This window comes from Haliotis rufescens, unplaced genomic scaffold, assembly GCF_023055435.1.
Source record: "Haliotis rufescens isolate VD_foot unplaced genomic scaffold, xgHalRufe1.0.p SCAF_30, whole genome shotgun sequence".
Taxonomy (NCBI): domain Eukaryota; kingdom Metazoa; phylum Mollusca; class Gastropoda; order Lepetellida; family Haliotidae; genus Haliotis; species Haliotis rufescens.
Window position 1 is genome coordinate 3979112 of NW_025964002.1, and position 21753 is coordinate 4000864.

A 21753-nucleotide genomic window follows, 5' to 3' on the forward strand; every position below is an offset into this window, starting at 1 on the left:
CACACACGTACATGCACGTCGCTATATAAGTGCAATAATCTTGGACGCGACGTTAAACCCCATTTCACCTCACTTCACCTCTTCAGGATGCTGGGGGCCAAGGGACGCACGAGAACTGTTCCCCAAACACATGTCAACTATCACATATGTCCAAGGGACGTGCACGTTCAATGCAGTTCATTCTGAAGTGTGCTATGACTCCTGCACGCGTTTAGTCTTGTGTAACATGTGGAACGACTTGCGTTTACATCATGGCGTCTCCTCTATATAAAGCTTAGTCTAAATTTGTCGCTAAAAAAGCACGAGACTAAGTTGGAATGGACAGATTTTTTTCGTTTGGCCGCAGGACCCTTTCAGACATTATAAATCTACTTGAAAAGAAATTGGATTTTAAATTGTTTCAGATTCAGATTAGGTCATGGAAAACGAATCTATAAATAGAACATACATGTGGCGCTTGTTGTGATAGTCAGCGTCATTTTAGTTTATTGATTGGAACTAGAATTAGTAATTGCAGTCCTAGTAAGATTTGCATTGTGTCATTTAAACATCTAGCTTCCTCGTATTCCATGTGACACATGTTGTCCCACTTTCCCTTTTGCGTTGATCGATGCTCATGATGTCAATCACTGGATTGTCTGGTCCTGATTCGATTATTCACCGATCGCCGTCATATATCTGGAATATTGCTGAATGCGGCGTTAAACAACAAACAAACAAATATCCATGAAACTTCATATATTCAAAATGCTTGGTGTATTGTGGCCCACTGGAAACTCTTAGAGCCCGAATTAACCCCAGAATCGGGTGGTCTTGCCGTGACAAATCTTGTATTAAGTCACAGGTGGGTCCGGTCCAGAGACGCTTATTTACAGACCGCCGTGGAATAGAATTATGGAATAGTGGTGACTGCGGCGTCAAATAACATTCACTCACTCCTTGACTGAATCTATAACACACCGCAGTGTACGGAGTTGGGCACACCTGACGTAAAAGGTGATACGTCGGGTCAAAGATGTGTGTGTTTGTTTGTTTGTTGTTTAACGCCGCACTCGGCAATATTCCCGCCATATGACAGCGGTCTGTAAATAATCGAGTCTGGACCAGACAATCCAGTGATTGATGTCATGAGCATCGATCCACGCAATTGGGATCAATGACATGCATCAACCAAGTCAGCGAGCCTGAACACCCGATCCCGTTAGACGCCTCTTACGACAAGCATGTTGCTGAAGACCTATCCTAACCCAGAACTTCACGGGTAGATGTGATGTTGAAGGGAGGTACCCCTGGCAGTGGCACATAAATCCGAGTATACTCAAAGTATTTAAAACAACTTTGATCACAATGGGTACTTTTAGTTTTTAAACACTGGTTTCATTGTATTGCAGACACAAGTACGTAGAGTGATGGGGGGGGGGGGGGTGGGGGGTGGGGGGGGCTTCGTGTAGGAAGACGGCGGACTGTGAGTACTATGACACCATGTGGCCTCGATTATTACTGTGGGTGTGCTATGACACCAGGTGGTCTAGCTGATGGACTGCCAGAACAGACACCGGGTGGTTTAGCCGATGGACTGCCAGAACAGACACCGGGTGGTTTAGCTGATGGACTGCCGGAACTAGGACACCGGGTGGTTTAGCCGATTGACTGTCAGAACTAGGACACCGGGTGGTTTAGCCGATGGACTGTCGGAGCTAGGACACCGGGTGGTTTAGCTGATGGACTGTCAGAACTAGGACACCAGGTGGTCTACCTGGTGGACCGTCAGAACTATGACACCAGGTGGTTTAGCCGATGGACTGTCGGAGCTAGGACACCGGGTGGTTTAGCTGATGGACTGTCAGAACTAGGACACCAGGTGGTCTACCTGATGGACCGTCAGAACCAGGACACCAGGTGGTCTAGCTGATGGGCTGTCAGAACTAGGACATCGGTTGGTTTAGCCGATTGACTGTCAGAACTATGACACCAGGTGGTCTAGCTGATTGACTGTCAGAATCAGGACACCGGGTGGTTTAGCCGATTGACTGTTAGAACTAGTACACTAGGTGATTTAGCTGATTGGCTGGAAGAACTATGACACCAGGTGGTCTAGCTGATGGACCGTCAGAACCAGGACACCAGGTGGTCTAGCTGATGGACCGTCAGAACCAGGACACCAGGTGGTCTAGCTGATGGACCGTCATAATCAGGACACCAGGTGGTCTAGCTGATTGACCGTCAGAATCAGGACACCAGGTGGTCTAGCTGATGGACCGTCAGAACCAGGACACCAGGTGGTCTAGCTGATTGGCTGGAAGAACTATGACACCAGGTGGTCTAGCTGATGGACTGTCAGAACCAGGACACCAGGTGGTCTAGCTGATTGACTGTCAGAACCAGGACACCAGGTGGTCTAGCTGATGGACTGTCAGAATCAGGACACCACGTTAGGTGGTTGGGCGTTGTAACAAACGTGGTATGGTTTCAGCAATACATGGCAGGAACATGGTCAAAGTCACTCACAATTCAATAACTCACTGGCCCTTTGACAGTGAGTGAGTTTTATTGAACGCCGCTGTAGCCAGTATTTAATTTGTGCATGGTGTGTTAATGTACAGCACAAAACATCGAATTGATGCAGGTTTGAAATGTTTACCACTTTAATGAATCCATAAAATCAAATATCGTTTTGACTGACTATGGATCATTATGAGGGTTAATCCAGGATTCGAACCAACGTTAATTGGTTCCTGGCACGTCCAAGGGACGCAACTCCGCGTAGTGAACTACGAGGTGGTAGGGTGAAATGGGGTTCAAAATTATTGCACTTCTGGACTTTCGCGACTGACCTCAGTTTATTTCAATGATAGTTTGCTAAATTAACAAAAATCAATTACATGCGTAAAATTAATATGATGAAGCAAACAGTGCGTCCATCACGCTAGGTGACACAAACACCGGCTGTGTTGATATATAGATGAAAATATTTTTTTTGTATTGCACAGATGTTGGCTATTAGTGCTGTGTTTGATTATCACACATCCACATGTTGGCGTGGTACTGGGAGGTGAGGATGTTTTATACAGTGAACTACGGTACGTACTATCGTGTTGGCAATATTGTGATAAGTTGTGCTTTTAGCTTCAGTAGTACGGTGGCGAATATGTTAAGGATTAAGATCTTGTGGTACATACTGTGAGATATCTCGACAGTATACACCCAACGAGACATTTCCTAAATTTTCATCTCGGTTAAATCGCCAACTCGAATTGTAATGTATTGCAATATAGCGAAGCATTGAAGTGTATTGCTTAAGTCGGTATGTGTGCAGGATGTAGTGTGTCAAAAGCTTCCGTGTTCAACGTGCATCGCTTACCGAGTTGGTTTGACTGTAGCGACGACACGGAAGCACTGTATTGTACGTGCGAAATGCCACTCGTCATGAACCGATATCGGTTTGTTTATCACGTGACTACGACACAATATCAATCCGATAGCTTGTCAGACAGGGAAGATAAAATACGAACATTGGACATCTCGGGAGATATTTCCTTGCCGAGATTTCAGCTCTTGACAACAAGGTCGCCATCTTGAAATTCAACATTTGTCTTTCAAAAGGATATCAAAGATGTCGTCTGCTCTGAGAGCGGCCTTGACGAAGTTGGGACAGCCCTTGAAGACCCAGGTGTGGCAGAAAGCAACAATTGTCTCAGGTCCCCCGAATGTCCGAGTGTCGTTTGCTGAGAAGGTGACCTTGGGGGGCGTCATGGTCGCTGCCATCCTGGCCCCTGGCGCGTATATTCTGACGACCGTCAAGGACAACCCAGGACGAGAGATCCACTAGGCGTAGTGACACGGAGGTACCCGAGGACAGCGCTGGTCATGGAGGGTTTAGTCGGGGAGCATCTGTGTGACGGATTGACAAGAATGTTGCACCAGCATCCGTGACAAAAAATTCTAGATCAACTGTTTGGATAATCGCAAGGTTGACTGTCCGAGTGTATAATTATATAAACACGTTGGGCAATGACGTGTTTCATTAATGGTCGTTTAAACAGGATAATTATTAGACACGTGACCTGTGGATGCTCAGACGCTCGTTCGTTATCATGAAATCTGTATACCTGACATTTTTGTACCCAATGGTTTCATCATTGTGATTGCCGAAATCATGAACCTGACTTTCATTGACCAAAGTCACTCACCAACACGTCACTCCTGTGACCTCCGCTAGAATTTGTTGTCTTGTTAGGACGCATCTGTGTCGTTATGTGAATAAAACTCACACTGGATCAACCCTGTTTTTCTTTGGATGTTTCCATGTTGCCTCTCCATATCTCTCATTTGATAATTAAGTTGATGAAGTAATATTATACACAGTACATACAGAGGTGAATGACCTTTGTGTTATCTAATGGGCTAATCTAGATGCCGCGACACGCCTGCAACTGGTGGATACCTCGAATTCTATTTGAAACCATATTTTTTCTTCATATTTGTACATAGATGACTGTTTCTGTTGCGACTGATTGTTTATCAAACCTAGCCACGGAGATGCAACGTAGGGAAAGCTAATGTATTTGTAACGTTATTTCTGATGAATTTCCACATGTTTTAATGCAAATATTTATTTTTATTTTGAATTTCAAATCTTGAAGTGTTTTGACATATGTTTTCCTATTCCCATAGTGATAAGCACATATACCTCAGATATCTGCGCTGTGCACTATCGGTTGATGTGACGGGTACATCTGCAACCACATATTATGAGGTGTGGGGACATACTTTATCAAAAAGAAAAATTTACATTTATTTGCAATAAATATTCACTTGAAGGCGGCTAAAAAAGAAGATGATTATTCTAAGTAATATATGTCGTATTCATCAGATCGTGAGTACAGTAGATACCCGGTAGATACTGAGTACATTACTCCTATGTACTATATGTACTATTTAGCCATATCCCCAGGTCCGTAAGTGTGTAACATTATGAATAACACCAAGTGACCAAGCGTAATCACTTAGGCGTGCTAAAATATCAATACACTATGAAAAGTAAATTATGTTAATCCTTGAATGTGTAAATGCGATAACTAAAAACACATCGAAATGGCTAGTGATAGCATAATTACATATTAACATTTTGATAGAAGAAGAAGCCTTATACAAAATAAAACAAGGGTCGTGTTTGTTAAATCAACCTAAAACCTGTTCGTGCTTATATATATATATATATATATATATATATATATATATATATATATATATATATATATATATATTTATATATATATAAAATAAAATAATAAAGTCCACGTAAGTCCATCATCTTCTTTATATCAGTTTCAGACATAGTACTTTCGCTGTCTCATGACAGCTCTTCAGTGTAACTGACAATGACATATAATATGACGTCATACTTATATATATATATATATATATATATATATATGGAAACGCTTGAAGTTGCGATGTACTGTGGTTTAGTTTCATTCTCTGCGTCTTCTATGTCCTGTTGTGGTCGCTAATGACCATTATCTATCTAAACAGGAATGAGCAGAGAGTTTGGTTTAAACTCGTGTGTATACCCCGCCTCGGTGAGTATTTTGTGGCGAGTCGGCTCAATCACGGACTCCAGTCAGATCGTAATGTAAATCAATAGCTCATAGTTGGGGACACAAACGCATTCATAGAGGTGCGAGACGCACAATGCTGGAAACTCCGACATCAGGGTTTGTGATTACAGACCAAGGATCATAATCAGGGATTCGAACCAATGACAAGCGCATCTTGGTAGCTAAGGGAGGCTACTCATGCCAAAAGTGTGTGTGAGTTGGTCTTAACGACGCTTTGACAAATATTTCAGATTTATTCTCAAGAATCTGGGAGACATACTAAATTGTCAGAAGCTCCCCGAAAACAAGGTTTCGGTATTTAGAGTTATCTCCCTTACATCACCGTCTGGGATTATGTTAAACTGTACTTTAGATAAAGATCTGAACAGAACGCAAACGCTTCATACTTAAAGATAAAAACAAACAATATTGTTATGTATGGCAATAAAGCACCACTGTACAAGTATGTAGCAAACTGTCATGTAGGGTTGGTATTTTGAAATAATTAAAAAAGTTCACAGCATTTTAAGAAATGTGTATTTCATATTAAGATTGCAGGAGAGCTTTTACATCAAAATTATAATGTTCATCACATGTGATGTTTCTTAAAGCAGACATGATATTGAATTAACATTTCATCACGTTTCTGTCACCATCCCATACATTGTGGGCAGTGTAAATACTTATTTAGATGTTCACTGTTCGCTGTAGGTTTGTTGTGGTGTTCATTCTCGTATAAAACCCATATGTACCTACATGTGTTGTGCATCTTCCATGTCGCATGCAACCTCATGTGTTATGTCACATTGATAATAAGCTAACAACTTTCGATCTGAATCTTCAACTTATAAAATATAAGATATCCATCGGCACTTGTGTATTGTGCGACAAAGTCTTTTTTTTAATTTTTTTTTTTTTAAATAACAATGTATTTAAAAAATTAATTCCATGTAGAATTATTTTTAAAGTGGCAGTAAAGACAAGATATTTTATTGATGACAAATTCTTTATTCTATTATGATGCGACGTTTCGGTATAGATAATATAATAAAGAAGTTGTCATCCATAAGATATCTTAACTTTGCTTTTACTTACCAACTCCTAAAATGCCAATGAAACGGTTCATATTCCTCGAATGCTGAATACGCGCCAGTACAGGTCATGTATTGGATATATTATCGTTTACATAGATATTTTCAATTGGAAATCAAAAATGTGATCAAATCAACTGAGAGGTATAGTTTTTTTCTCTCTCAGTTTATGCTCCAGCTCAGTTTAGTGAAGAGATTGGCTGGGATTGTATCACGGATCATTGGTCATACTTGGATCATAATCGGTTGCTATTTTTTCACACACAAAAAATGGATGTTGGCGAGCCTTACAATGATTTTTATAATAAAATTCTTATTCATCAGGGGGGTCGGGTGGGCGGGGTGGATTTGCAGACATGATATTTGAATACGACAAGAGATACCGTAAATCTTATAATTTGATATTACAGTTGATTGGGTACAATTGATTATGAACACAGGAGTGCAGGTTGGCCGATTAATCGTTACTTTATTTTATCGCATCGGAGCATCGACAACTTATACTATAGGTCTAGTACCAGCTGGAATACGTCAATATGTTCACCTGTTATTTTTAAAAAAAAACACCATCCTAATGAGGCGGTGGGGTAGCCATGGATTTAAAACGTCATCTCAGCACACTGAAATCCTGGGTTCGACAGACGGTACTGTAATGTGCACCCCTCGTTTTTCAAAATCCTGGATCGCCTCTGGTATGTATACACTAAATCCACTCACTCACTCACTCCCACTGTTAAACTAGTATATGTTAATATATAAGGGATGTCAAAAATCTCTGGGAGTATTTCAGCGATAACAATTGCGACTAGTACCATAGCCTTTGCCAAACTGCCGAATGGTTATGGTATCATAAGCGATTAGAAATTTTTAAAGCGTTTTGCTATATGTTATCATTATAAGGACTAGTGGACCAAAATTGTTAGTTTCTATCGCTATATTTTGAATAAACGAGTTCGTATAATCCAGATTGCCATACACATTAAACGAAAAGAAAAAGTTTGTGTCAGAAGTGGGATTCGAACCCACGCCTGGAGAACCAGACTGCGACCTGAACGCAGCGCCTTAGACCGCTCGGCCATCCTGACATGAAAGACCTAGAGAGAATTTTACAATTTCAATAACAGAAATGTCAATCGATGTGCTCAAGTGCGTGTTTTTCAGTGTATATTTTTAAGGATATGTAGATTCTTGATTTATTTCTTGTGTAAGCTTGATATCGACACAAACTACTCCATAATACCAGTTTACGTGACCATTAAACTCCGGACAGCGTTACTACGGTAGGGGGTATTGCTCAATAGATACATGAACCCAAACTGGCGTAGCATGCGCTGCTGTTGAGCGTACATAAACATGTGCGTTTGACTGGAACCCAGTCATTGTCATTGGATTCTACTTATTGAGAAAGGGGATTGCGCATCCTATCCCAGGTACCAGTTAAAGTACCACCCGGACTCGCCCGTTCACATTTCTATGGACGCGAGAAATAAAGTTCCTGTACTCTGTAAAGTTGAATATTACACTGATACACGTGTGTCTTCTCCTGATCCTACCCTCTCCGCCAATTCTAAGAAAAGGTGACGAATAGGAATCATTTTAGAAAAGTGTTTTACAACCACCAACGAAATCATCCGGATTTTAAGAAAACCATTTCCTGTTCATTATGTGAACTTTGAACGCTAGGGCTTGAGCTGAATCTTGCCGAAGTGGATTTATCTGCAGATAAAAAGGTATACAATATATCTAGGTCTTTCCTCCTTGGGGTATCTCATCGTAATTTGTTTCACAATGATAACGATGTTACACTAAATGACATTCACTTCAAACACAGAAACGAATCCGTTTTCAAACGACAGACCCTGAAAGTTTCAGTGAAACAATCAACTGACCTAATAAATGCTTGCAGTGATTTAGTAAGCTGCGCCAGGTGGGTGCAGGCTAAAAAACGTCGTCTTGGTAGGGGTGTCACGATAAATCGAAATATCGATATATTGCTATTGGTAAGCACTTAAAGTCAATAAATCGATTGTATATCCGTTTCCGATCAATAATATCGATTTCACTTCAGAATATCGATAGTTTCGACTGTATTTCCAATATTAATAAAATACGATAAAAACGATTTATGTAGTTGTATTTATACTTTATTAATTGGTAACATTGATTCTACTTTTGTCACCATACTATCATCACTATAGGCTTACATATATAGGTATATGATTTCATCTATTAATTTTATTATTGTCATTCTGTTTTAACCATATTTCAGCGTAGCATCACATGATACTGGGTGTTGATTTTACCTGACTGTCTTCTCACATACAACATATGTCCTGCATCAGTTTGACATTGAGCTAAATTGAAAACTGTTGAATGAGATGTTTTTGGAATATGTTTAATTTCGTCTCCCAATCGGCAAGTAAAGTGGAGTACAGTCTAATTTCTAATGTAAACATGTTTAAAAGCAATTAAGATGTTGCAATTATATGTGTTTGCATGTGAATCTGTGAATTTAATTTCATCAATTGTTTTTTTTTTAGAAAAAAAAACAGATTGAAAAATTAATAATCGGTACCATTTTAACTCATTCATTTTTAGCTGAGGTGCTGTTTAAGCTTTCAGTGTTTCACTCCGCATTGCTAGGCAAATGAGGTTTCCCATACTAAATCCTGCTTGTTCCCTTTCAATTAGGACAGACACTTGAGTGCCAGCCTCATGTCACTGGTTGTTAAGATGTCACTGTCACTAAATGGTTTAAGTTTTTTTATTCCCTTCTCAGCAAAAAGTAGGGATCTGCAAAATTCATGTTTCCCTCTCCAGCACACTGAAATTGAAGAAACCTTCAACCTGTATACAGTATGCAGTATACAGTCAGTGCATTAACATTTTATCAGAGATCACTATTTATCACAACAATAACTTTCGTCATAAGATGCTTCTTAATTGATAAACATCATAAGATACTAAACTGTTCTTTATTTGATCATGTAGTAGTATAGGTATTGATGGTTCTGCCACAACCCCACTGGAGCCGGATTTATATACCTATACCACCACTACAGGTGGCATTTTTTATGCCAAAATGATTATGCGATTCAACGATAGTCATGAGATTGACTCTAGCTCACCACCACCTGGAGTCTATGATATAAATTTTTATAGGTAATGGTGATTCTGCCGCAACCCCACTGGAGCCGGATTTATATACCTACTACAGGGGGAATTTTTTATGCCAAAATGATTATGTTCAACGATCGCATGATAAATTGGCTCTAGCTCACCACTACCTGGAGCCAATCAATGCTACTATGATACTACATTTATACAAAAATATTCTCTACTATTTTACAAGTAGGCCAGATTATATACTCTTCTTGGTAATTGATGATCGTATTTGTTTGGTTTACTGATATAATATATTGTACTCGGGTTCGAAATAAAAAATACTGATAGTTAGCCACTAAACAATCCAATGACATATATACATGTATGTTTTATTTAAACCATCCTTTGAGAAATGACAAATTTTAATTCTAGCATGAAAATAACATTCTCTACAGACAAGAAGATAGGGATACATCATACAATGTTATACATATTATTATGAAATATGAAACCAGGTTTCTTTTGATAAATCTATGAAGAATTTGACTCAGTTCTCACAGATCATCAAAGTCGGACAGTTTTGCCATTTCACTTTTTGTCTTATTGTCAAACTGTATCATCGTCATCAGTTCCACAAAGAAATTTGTACCTGTGAAGATCCGGGGTAGAATAGGTCTTCAGTAACCCATGCTTGCCATAAAAGGTGACTATGCTTGTTGTAAAAGGCGACTAACGGGATCGGGTGGTCAGGCTCACTGACTTGGTTGATGCATGTCATCGATCCCAATTGCGTGGATCGATGCTCATGATATTAATCACTCGATTGTCTTGTCAAGACTCGATTATTTACAGACCGCCGTCATATAGCTGGAATATTGCTGAGTGCGGCGTTAAACAACCAACCAACCAACCAACAAAGAAATTTGGTCAGGAATAAGGCAATCATTCACATAACATTCAGTGATTTTGACTCAAAATGTGTCAATGAATTGGACCCAATATATGTAACAAGTCAATGGCAAAAGTTAATAAGTCAGTATTGTGGGGCATGCAGCAGATGTGATGCCTTTAAAAATAAAAACATAAAAATGTGCAAAATGTATTTGTTCAAACAGCATGTTTAAAAATGATGGCAGCTTCTGTGGATCTGTCAGTGTGGGTTACTGCCCTAGAAATTCAAAGTTAAATCGATACTTTTAAGAAATCGGGCATAGCTTCTGGGCACCCGGCTGCCTCCTGGGTCTGGGGGCAATTCTGCCTTAAACTTCATCCTCCATCCCCCAGACACAAGGACAACTGTCACAAATGTGCAATGTCTAACCCATGTTGAAGCATATTGAAAAAAAACTTACCGCATATTAACTTACCTTTTGTTGAAAAAACAAGACAACATTGCCAACATAAGACAATAATACAAATAAAGTATCATTGTGTTATGAACAATAATAAAGGCATGACGCCGAAAAGTTTGATCGAAAATAGGACAATATTGTGTTGTACATTTTCAGAATGACACAAAACTTTATGAGAGCATTTCATTGGTCATTGAAATGATACTGTAAGTAGGAATAACTTTCTAATCATGAAGTCATGAAAGCTTGTGATGCATTTCTCAGCATTTCTATCGGTCAAAAGTTCAACAATTTAAACAAACCACCTGACATTTGAAATATTATCGGTCTGTGACCGACGGCCATCTGAAACCCTGTAACACAGGACTTAATTGAGTTTTCATCCCAAATACTGAATTGCTATAGACTATGTTGGCCACTATTTGCATTCAAGAGCTATGGGTACCCAAACCCTAACACAACTAACCCTAAGGATTGAATGGTCACGTTTAAATATGTATTTTCAGACCTCATTTTCTTGTGTTATAGCTAGTTTTTGTGATTCTTTTGGTTGGCGAACAGACTCTATAATCCCACCCAAAATATACTCACCTCCAAAAGGAACATGAAAACCATACCTGTTGGTTAATAGATGAAGACGTACTCATTCAAGAGATTAGAATGGTTTGATACTCAAAAAACATATTGAACCGACGCTCATGAACGCATCACATGTGACATCACAGATCCATGACTCCAGATGCACCATTTGTCTCGTGCAGGATTAGTGTGTAAAGTTTGGAAACACGTGCATCATATCATGATAAGAATAAAGACACTCTATGGTAACACTTGATTGATTGTTAGTTTTGTCATTTAGTGGTACACATTAGAAACATCTCTTCTTGATGTACATACTTCTCTATAGGGGTGACTATTGAGGCATTTTTGACTATTGCGATACTATTGCGATAGTTAAAACAACTATTGCAATACTATTGCGATAGTGGCCCTACTATTGCAATACTATTGCGATAGTTTTCACTTGCAATTATAGCAGGCTTTAGCAGCATATATTTCAGCATTTTGACTGACACCATCAAAATAATTATAACTTTCTGATACTATTTGTAAAGAAAACAAGAAATGAGAAGAAAACAAGTTCAAATTGACCTCTCAAAAACATTTTAATACAAAATTTCACTTCATGTAACTTGTAAAGTCTAAGGTTACTGCAGTGTTTTAGCACCAATGTGAATGAATGTGATTGAATGACTAGTATTTGACTATACAAACTGTCAAACTAATTGTCACATTGGCAATCACTGAATGACTAAATGCGATTCAACATATCAATTAGGAAACAAAGTTGACAAAAACTGATATGTGGCGTCCGCCATCTTGTCAATGTTGCCTAGCGACGAGTAGCTAAGGGACGTAATTCTAAATCAAGCAGATAAAGTAGTGCAATCCAAAGGAAAGCACAACAGAGGTTAGATGATCATAGGAGGTGTTTCTATGTTTTTTAAGAAAGTAAATGTACCAAACAAATTAACTATCGAAACTATCGATAGTTAGACAAACTATCGCCAATAGTATCGATTGTTTCAAGTTGCAATCGATAGTGTACTATCGTGAGACAAGCAATCGCAATCAATCGATAGTTTTAATGTATCGTTACACCACTACTTCTCTACGTGTTTCTATTGTTCGCTTTTCTTTTGGCGGTAAGTATACTTGTAATCGTGATCATATGTTTTATTTGGGATGACACTTTCCCAGTTAAGTACAGATTCTTGTACTTTTGGGGTTGAATCCCATACAGGATTCGAACCCCAAAAAGTATGAGAATCTGTACATTACCAATTACTAAGAAAGTTTTATCCCAAATATAACATTTGTTACATTTGACCACTTTCTAAATGGCATTGTGTGTTCATAGCTTTTGGCCGTGGTAGCTGTGCCAATTAACACTTGTCAGAGGGGTACACAAGGTACATGATCTAGACTACCAATTGTCGGACATTCATTTTTGTGGAATCCTTGGTGGCTGAGTGGGTTAAACCGCTGACTTTATGTGCTGGCGATTAGGTGCCTCACCCTGGCAGTGTGGGTTCAAATCCCAGATGGGACTCAACCCCAAAAAGTATGAGAATCTGTACTTTACTAAGAAAGTTTTATCCCAAATATAACATTTGTTACATTTGACCACTTTCTAAATGGCATTGTGTGTTTATAGCTTTCGGCCATGGGAGCTGTGCCAATTTACACTTGTCAGAGTTGGTACATAAACATAAATAAAAATCTTTCTTCCTTGAAATAATATCATGGAGACTAAAAGTTAAATTCAAGCATGATTATTGTGATTATGATGAAACAATGTTTTTATCTTGGTTCAGAATAACCCTAGGCTGTATATATATTTCATCCATATTTTTCATCATATGATATTATCATTATTATTTATGTAAAAGTAATTTCGATGATAAAAACTGTCAATTAATCAGCCGTTTGAGTGCTGTTCAGGTGGAGGGTGAGGGTAGCAGGATACCCTGTGGAGTATGTTTGTATCCTTAGCAGTCACCTGGTTAACAAATAACATTATTAACAATGGTGACGGTTTGAATGTTTTTGTGGGTTGTGTGTGTTGATTCCTGTTCATAGATATCAATAGAGGCCTCACCCAGGCCTAGTTGTGCAATTCACTGTGTAGAGTTGCATCCCTATCCATTGATCCTGAGCTTGAATTTCTAGTCTCTATCCTTGGTTTGTTACCTTGTTGGTTTCGCCAGAGTGAAATGCCTCTGCTACATACACTTATGTGTTCTTGTCATCATCATCATCATCATCATCACCATAATCGGGGCGGTCGGGTAGCCTAGAGGTTAAAGCGTTCGCTCGTCACGCCAAAGACCCGGGTTCGAATCCCGACATGGGTACAATGTGTGAAGCCCATTTCTGGTGTCCCCCGCCGTGATATTGCTGGAATATTGCTAAAAGCGGCGTAAAACCATACTCACTCACTCACTCACTCATCACCATAATCAACCAGGTATCATTCCAATTATAATGCATGTTTATAATTCACCCAAGCCACTTAAAGCGTGCTCAAAGCGCTACATTATTACACTGTCAATGGATCAGTGTGTCCTCCATTTTCATTCTTATCTCCCTGCAGAGACAACAACCCAAGCTGCCTATGAGGCGCTAGAAGGTTAACCATGTTAGCAGCCACATTACATCTCTTCCTACTAGGTACCCTTTCACTGCTCTGTGAACAGAGGCACATTTACAAACACAGTCCATCACTTGCCTGAAGACACACATGCTACATGTGCTGTGGGGCAGGATCGATGCCCCCAAAACTCTCGGGAGTATAGCTGCCATACACAGTCACCCATCCATCTACTTTCCGCCACCGTCTTTGGTTAGCTTCACCTGATTATTAGCAGGGCACGATTTAGCTATAATAAAAAATGCACCAGTGCAACATATTATTGAAAAATGCAACCAAATATTTATGTCTTAGTGACATGTCAGACAATCCAGTGATTGACATCATGAGCATCAATCCACACGATTGGGATACTATTATGGTTCTGTTCTGATGTACAAAACCTTCCAAATGGCGTGCTGGTTTTCTTGTAAATAGCCTGAGTCAAAGGAGACAATTACAATTTTATTTGTAAGAAACGTGAACAATGAACAATATCCTAACTTTAGCTGTGGATACCGCAGAGAGTCAGTACAACCCTCCGAGCTGTGGGAGAGGGGTCTGACCACCTTAATATGACCAGTTTATACGTTTCAACTGTGATAAATTTATGGGACCAGGGTGTAACCTGGTTTTATCTGGTGCATCTAGCTGTTCCTTGAACCGAGCCCTGATAACTGTATGCTGAAGTAAACATCTAAGGCATTGCTGACATGCTGTGATATAACGGGAATATGAACAATATGTAAGACACGAAACATTATTTTATAACTTCTTTATTGAATTGTTTGACAGGCATTTCTTAGAGTAAGTGAGTGAGTATGGTTTTACGCTGCTTTTAGCAATATTCCAGCGATATCACGGCGGGGGACACCTTAAATGGGCTTCACACATTGTTCCCATGTCAGAAATCGAACCCGGGTCTTCGGCGTGACGAGCAAACGCTTTAACCACTAGGCTACCCGACCGCCCCGCATTACTTAGAAGAGGACAATGTAGACACAATTTATAGAACTTCTTTATTTACTGTAAAGGCGACATTTCGATATAGATCCTTATACTGTTGTCAAGCAAGGCTGGGTGTGATAACAAAGAGCTGACTAGATTAACAATCCAGATGGCCAATGAGGTTTCTGGTTATGGAGGGGCGGTCGGGTAGCCTAGTGGTTAAAGCGTTCGCTCGTCACGCCGAAGACCCGGGTTCGATTCCTGACATGGGTACAATGTGTGAAGCCCATTTATGGTGTCCCCCGCCGTGATATTGCTGGAATATTGCTAAAAGCGGCGTAAAATCATACTCACTCACTCACTCTGGTTGTGTAAGAGGTCCTGAAATGTTGTTACAAGCAATATAGTTGTTATCCCAAACGATCTTGTGTTCTTCCAGCTTCTAAATATCCATCGGGACGGTCGGGTAGCCTAGTGGTTAAAGCGTTAGCTCGTCACGCCGAAGACCCGGGTTCGATTCCCGACATGGGTACAATGTGTGAAGCCCATTTCTGGATTCCCCCGCCGTGATATTGCTGGAATATTGCTGAAAGCGGCGTTAAACCATACACACTCACTCACTAAATATCCATCAAAAGCCGTGTTAAATCCAAAGACCATGTGGATAGAGCATAGATGCCAAGAGAGCTGAATCTCGTTCGATCTCTGGCCTCATCATACCAAAAATATAAAATATGGTACTTGTTATTATCCTGCTCACAAGAACATGTCGGCTCGGAGTCAGTATACTGTATCTGAGTGGGGTATTCATGTTGAACTACAGTATGGTATCTCAGTAGGCTAGCACCATAAAACAGGCAATAGTTCATACACAAGCACACATACACATCGCTTTATCCATGTAATAATCTGTATCTCACCTCACCAGTAAACCAAACGTCGTTCACTCATGATACGCCTCATCTTTCTACTTTCAGACCGAAGCATGGTGTCAAGTGGTCTGCTTATCCTGACACAGCCCCTCACAGCTCTGCGAGGACAGATTCCCTCGCTACTCCAACGCGTGTCCCAAGTGGTGTCCGATACACTCTACGTTCACCTCCAGCCAATCAAGACAAGGAACTCCAACACCAAGTTCCTTCTCTCCCCAGTCCCTGTTACCTCAGAGATAAGGAAAGTTGTGAAGGACATCTATTCCATTGGTTCCACAGTCTGCCGACAGTTAGACATCCGGGTCCTGCTGAGTCATATCACAAACCATGATCTGAAGTTAGCAAAATATCCTTTACTGAGGGAATACAGCCTAGTTATCCTAGACAACACCCCAACATCAAATGAGTTGTCTGAGGACAAAGGATTTCTGTTGGAACAGGTCAAGTCATTGTTTTTGACAGATGCAGATGTGGACTTCCATATACTTGACCCACAAATTAGTTCTAGTTCCAGTTCTGATCTCTCGGATGATCCTGTTCTTACAACATATAAAAATGTTGTATTAGGCGGAACCTTTGATAGACTGCATGTTGGTCACAAGATTCTACTGAGTGAAGGCTGCATGTTTGCTAACAAGAAGCTAACTGTAGGTATCTCTGAAGGTAAGATGAACGACAAGAAGGTTGTTGCAGAGCTTATGGAACCCCTGTCTGTGCGGACTTCAGCCGTGGAAGATTTCATAAAGGACATAAAACCGACAATTGAACCTGATGCGGTGACCATATTTGATGCCTATGGACCAACTGTCACGGACCCTGACTTTCAGTGCATCATTCTGAGTGATGAGACCCGGAAGGGTGGTGCTATGGTTAATACCGAGCGAGAGAAACAAGGGATGAACAGACTTGAACAGGTAGTGATTGATCTCGTGGCCGACAACAGCCACACCCCGGATGAAGATGATAAAGTCAGCTCCTCCTCTTTAAGGAAACGTCTTCTTGGAGCTCTGCTGAAACCTGTTGTCAACTCCAACGTGCCCAAATCACCGTACAGGATTGGCCTGACTGGGGGAACAGCTAGTGGGAAATCCTCCATCTGTAGAAGACTTGAAGGATTAGGAGCAGGAGTAGTGGATTGTGATAAACTTGGACACAAAGCTTATAAACCTGGGACACTTGCCTATGATAAGATCAAACAAACCTTTGGGGAAGATATTGTGGGCTCAGATGGGGAGATTGATCGGAAGAAGCTGGGCGGTATTGTGTTTTCAGACCGGAGTAAACTTGATGAATTAAACAAAATTGTTTGGCCAGAAATTATGAAACTAGCCGAGGCAGAAATTAGTAGGTTTCAGGAGAGCGGGAAGGAGGTTGTGATCTTAGATGCAGCTGTGTTGCTGGAGGCTGGATGGAACAGCAGGGTGCATGAGGTCTGGTCAGCGTTTGTACCTCGCGTTGAAGCCACCAAGAGGTTGATGGAGAGGAATAGCTTGTCGGAAGAAGAAGCAGTAAAGAGACTTGATGCCCAGCTGACCAATCAGGACCGCCTTGCACAAGCTAATGTGACCCTGTGTACGATGTGGGAGTATGACTGCACACAGAGACAGTGTGAGAAGGCATGGAGACTGCTCCAAGACAGGATCAGCAGAGGGGCAAAGCTCTAGTTGATATCACAACAGGATTACAATAGTGTCACCAGCCCATTTCCAGATTTAAACGCAGGGGTTAATCCAAATGGGTTTGTACAGAAATAGAAATATACGGTAAATTACAACACAAGATCAATGAATGATTTTAATAATAATTTAATGAATAATTTTATAGAAGCTCAAAGTTTTAATTTTACAGTGAGTGAATAGGTGACATCACCAATAAGGCAACAAGCCCCCAAAAATGTCACATGTACACGTTTGTATCATTTCGTTCTGATACTTTGATATTGATGCACCAAACTTTATATGTAGACAAATTGAAGACTGACTGGGTCATCATGAAGAGTACAAATAAATAAATTTTCACATATTTTTCTAAGGTTCACTCACTTATCAGCTGATTTGTTTTCCTGATCTAGCATTACTCCAGAACTGACACCCAAGGTGTTTCCGATGTAATTGTAATCACTACCAACCTTTTTTTCAGGAGTGCATTCTTTTTTTATTTTTAATGGGTTGCATGTTGGTTTTTTCAGTGATTGAATTTTGATTTTTGTGCTGCATGGGATGCAGGATTCTGATAACAAACTACAATATTTACACAGAGAAGTACCCAGTGTGATAAACTGTGATGTGTGTGGACAATACTTGCTGCTATTTACTTTCTCCTTAGGTCACAGGGTAGGCTCATCACTAGATTCGTCAGTGTATGCATGATGAGCATCCTCCAGTTAGTGTTATCTTTTCTATTATCATGATAATGATAATTCTCTCGACCCATTCACCATCATACCTCTTATTTTCAAATGACACAACTCTAAGAGTATATGTCCAGTCACATTACATCCTAATCCTTCTTCATGATTGAAACCAGTGGGATACCACTTGTACTTGAGGCCACTGTCAGGTGCCATGTCCAAAACAACATCAACACCCAGGGGGATGGGTCTTTACTCTATCTTTTTACTCAGGAAAATATTTTCCTTTTTTTTTCAGAAGAGGCATTTTGTAGGATAAAACGTTTTATGAAATTTTAGTTAATAAGTTAGATGAAACACTTCCCCTCAGGTTTTTATGAGATTTAAGAACATAATCCAAGGGATATAACCCCGGGGCGTTATCCCCAGGGTTTTATCCGGAGGATGAGGGTTTTAAATCTCATAAAAACCTGAGGGGAAGTGTTTTGTCTAACTTATAAACCGAAGAAAAACTTTAAAAAATCAATATTTTTATGTTTCAAACATACTTTCCAAGATCCTTAAGAAACGGGCGTAAAATATCTGTTGCTAGCGTGCGGTTACTTGGAAAGGAATTATTAAAAGCATTATGATTTATCAGCGCCTCTCTAGCTTATTGTAACACTCAATGGGCTACAGATACGTAGGTTGCGTGTTCGATCCGCGGGAATATAACGAAAAAAAATAGATTTGATGTTACATTTCATAACATTGTGTTAAAATCCAAAATAATTGTCTTTCTAGAAACCTGCATATGCATATGTTACAATATAAGCGGAAGTTGTATTAATAAAATCCCGGTGATATTTTAACATATTATATAGCAAATATCCCCCGGATAGTATAACATCCATATACATGAGATTTAACCCCTCTGGAGGAAAATAGGATGACGTCACTGGAGATTTATGATTCAAGCTAAAGAATGATAGATCATGTGCTAAGAGGGATTTACAAACGAAGCTATGTTGGTTAATGGGTCCAGGGGATTTAATCTATTAGAATGGAGATGTTATTCCCTGGACGATCAAGGATGAGCTGAAAACAATCTTGTTCACAGACTGCTTTTTCTCTTTGCCCGATTCATAGTTTATTTTTTATCAGGGACAGATGTTTGTTTATGTGTGTTGATTGTTGATCATGTTAATTGTTACAGATATTTTAGTGATATTAATGTTGGCTACTGCACGTGTGTGAGTGAAACAATGTGACACAACCCAGGTAAATTGTTTGTTTGTTGTCCTGGTGTAAGGCTTATTATGAATCTTGGTTGACAGTGATATTGAGCTGTGTGTATATGTCATAATGTTTGTATAATGGATAATAAAAACAGTTGCCACAAGTATCCAGAGTGGATGGTGGGTAAAATGAAATAAACTGAAATGTAAACTGTGTGTTTTCTTTTTTCCCCCGTTTCTAGGGGACATGGGTTGTCATGGAGTTGCGTACATTAGGCTCACCAGAAACCTGTGGTATTGGTTTCGAATCTGGGTTTTAAGAAACCTGTGCTCGTGGGTTTCCTCAAATGGTAAATGTCTAATACCTTCATCACGTCAAGTCTACCATGAAATAGGAAATTACCCGATTCTGATTGGTTAATCTGGTGTTAATCATGTTCAACCATGAAAGTGAAATGTGATCTATGCCTCAGATTAACCAACCACAATCGAATAGTTTCCTTGGAAACAACCACAGGACGAAACCGCGCTAAATTTAACCTTTTTACAAAAAAGACCGCGGGTGCGAATACATCAATAGCCTATGCATAAATAATGGCCGCCGACAACCCATCAGGCTGCATACGTTCTATATTGCAAAATTATCGGATGTCTTTGACGTCCTTGACCTTAACCCCGACTGCTGCGATGAGGTTACAAGGCTTAACGAAGGCATATAGTCTGCAGACAAATGATAACGTTTATAGTGAGTTGGGATAATTGCCGTTTTGAACATTATGCAAGTTATGTAACGTTATATATATATATATATATATATAGTTATATATAGTTATATATAGTTATAGTTATATATATATATATGTTGATCAATATTTCAATACTCTAACTTAACTGAAAATACAAAAAAACACAATGAATATTGACCCGTTTCACCAAAAAATCCTTATTTGAAGCATATTTACCGATACCCTAAAAGCTCTTTTAATAGAACATAATTATGTACCTTTTCAATGTCGTCATTATACTTCATTTCCCAAATTATAAACCATACAATGAAATTGGTGCAACTTGACATCAGAAATTCATTCATTCATTCAATAAATGGAATAAAAGGCGGCGACTATGCTTGTCGTAAGAGGCGAGTAACGGGATCGGGTGGTCGAGCTCCCTGACTTGGTTGATGCATGTCATCGTATCCCAATATTGCGTAGATCGATGCTCATAGTGTCAATCACTGGTCGCTCGTCACACCGAAGACCCGGGTTCGATTCCCGACATGGGTACAATGAGTGAAACCCATTTCTGGTGTCCCTCGCCGTGATATTGCTGGAATATTGCTAAAAGCGGCGTAAAACCATACTCACTCACTCAATCAATCACTGGATTGTCTGGTCCAGACTCGATTATTTACAGTCCGCCGCCAGGTAGCCGGAATACTGCTAAGTGTGGCGTTAAACAACAAACAAACATTTAATAAATAGTCCTTACTTTAGATGTTTTTGCTGCAAGTGCTTTCAATCCATGCCGTTCGCTTTTATAACTCTGATCAAACTTTGAACCCAAGTATTAATAAGTTACATATTTTACCCTGGATCAATATAATATCCAGTTTACATTTTTAGATATAATGCCATCGTTTCTGATACAAACATGTTGTATTTATGATTAAAAGTGGAATGAACTCGGAGATGTATTCATGAATTTGTATGGTCAAGTCTGTTTCTACTGATTTTCACTACTTTTGATTTACTTATCTCGTGTACATATCAGTGAGACCTTCCCAAATTATGTTATTTGTCTGATATTATGTAACTCTCAACAGAAAATAAGCTAACCAACACCTACATCATCCACGAAGCTCGATAAATAATGAATATGTATATACAAGGAGTCGGTGTCTTAGATGTAAGGGCTAAGGACGACAATTGGGCTTGACCAATGAGATTTAAGCTCATAATCCACTGC

The 21753-nt window shown here is 39.6% G+C and overlaps 1 protein-coding gene and 1 non-coding gene across 2 annotated transcripts; one reads left to right on the top strand and one right to left on the bottom strand.

The window, feature by feature from the left end:
• Positions 1 to 7692: 7692 nt before the first annotated feature.
• Trnal-cag lies at positions 7693 to 7776 on the bottom strand. Its single transcript has one exon. It is a non-coding gene; the product is annotated as a tRNA-Leu (tRNA).
• Positions 7777 to 8193: 417 nt separating this feature from the next.
• Positions 8194 to 19999, top strand: LOC124147256 (bifunctional coenzyme A synthase-like). Its single transcript, XM_046517918.2, has 2 exons — positions 8194 to 8421; positions 16267 to 19999. Exon 2 carries the CDS (start codon positions 16275 to 16277, stop codon positions 17883 to 17885), a length of 1611 nt encoding a protein of 536 aa, XP_046373874.2. The 5' UTR covers positions 8194 to 8421; positions 16267 to 16274; the 3' UTR covers positions 17886 to 19999.
• The last annotated feature ends 1754 nt before the right edge of the window (positions 20000 to 21753 follow it).

Excerpts from the sequence above, each read along its gene's own strand:
- LOC124147256 (XM_046517918.2), top strand. The coding sequence starts at position 16,275 with ATGGTGTCAAGTGGTCTGCTTATCCTGACACAGCCCCTCACAGCTCTG.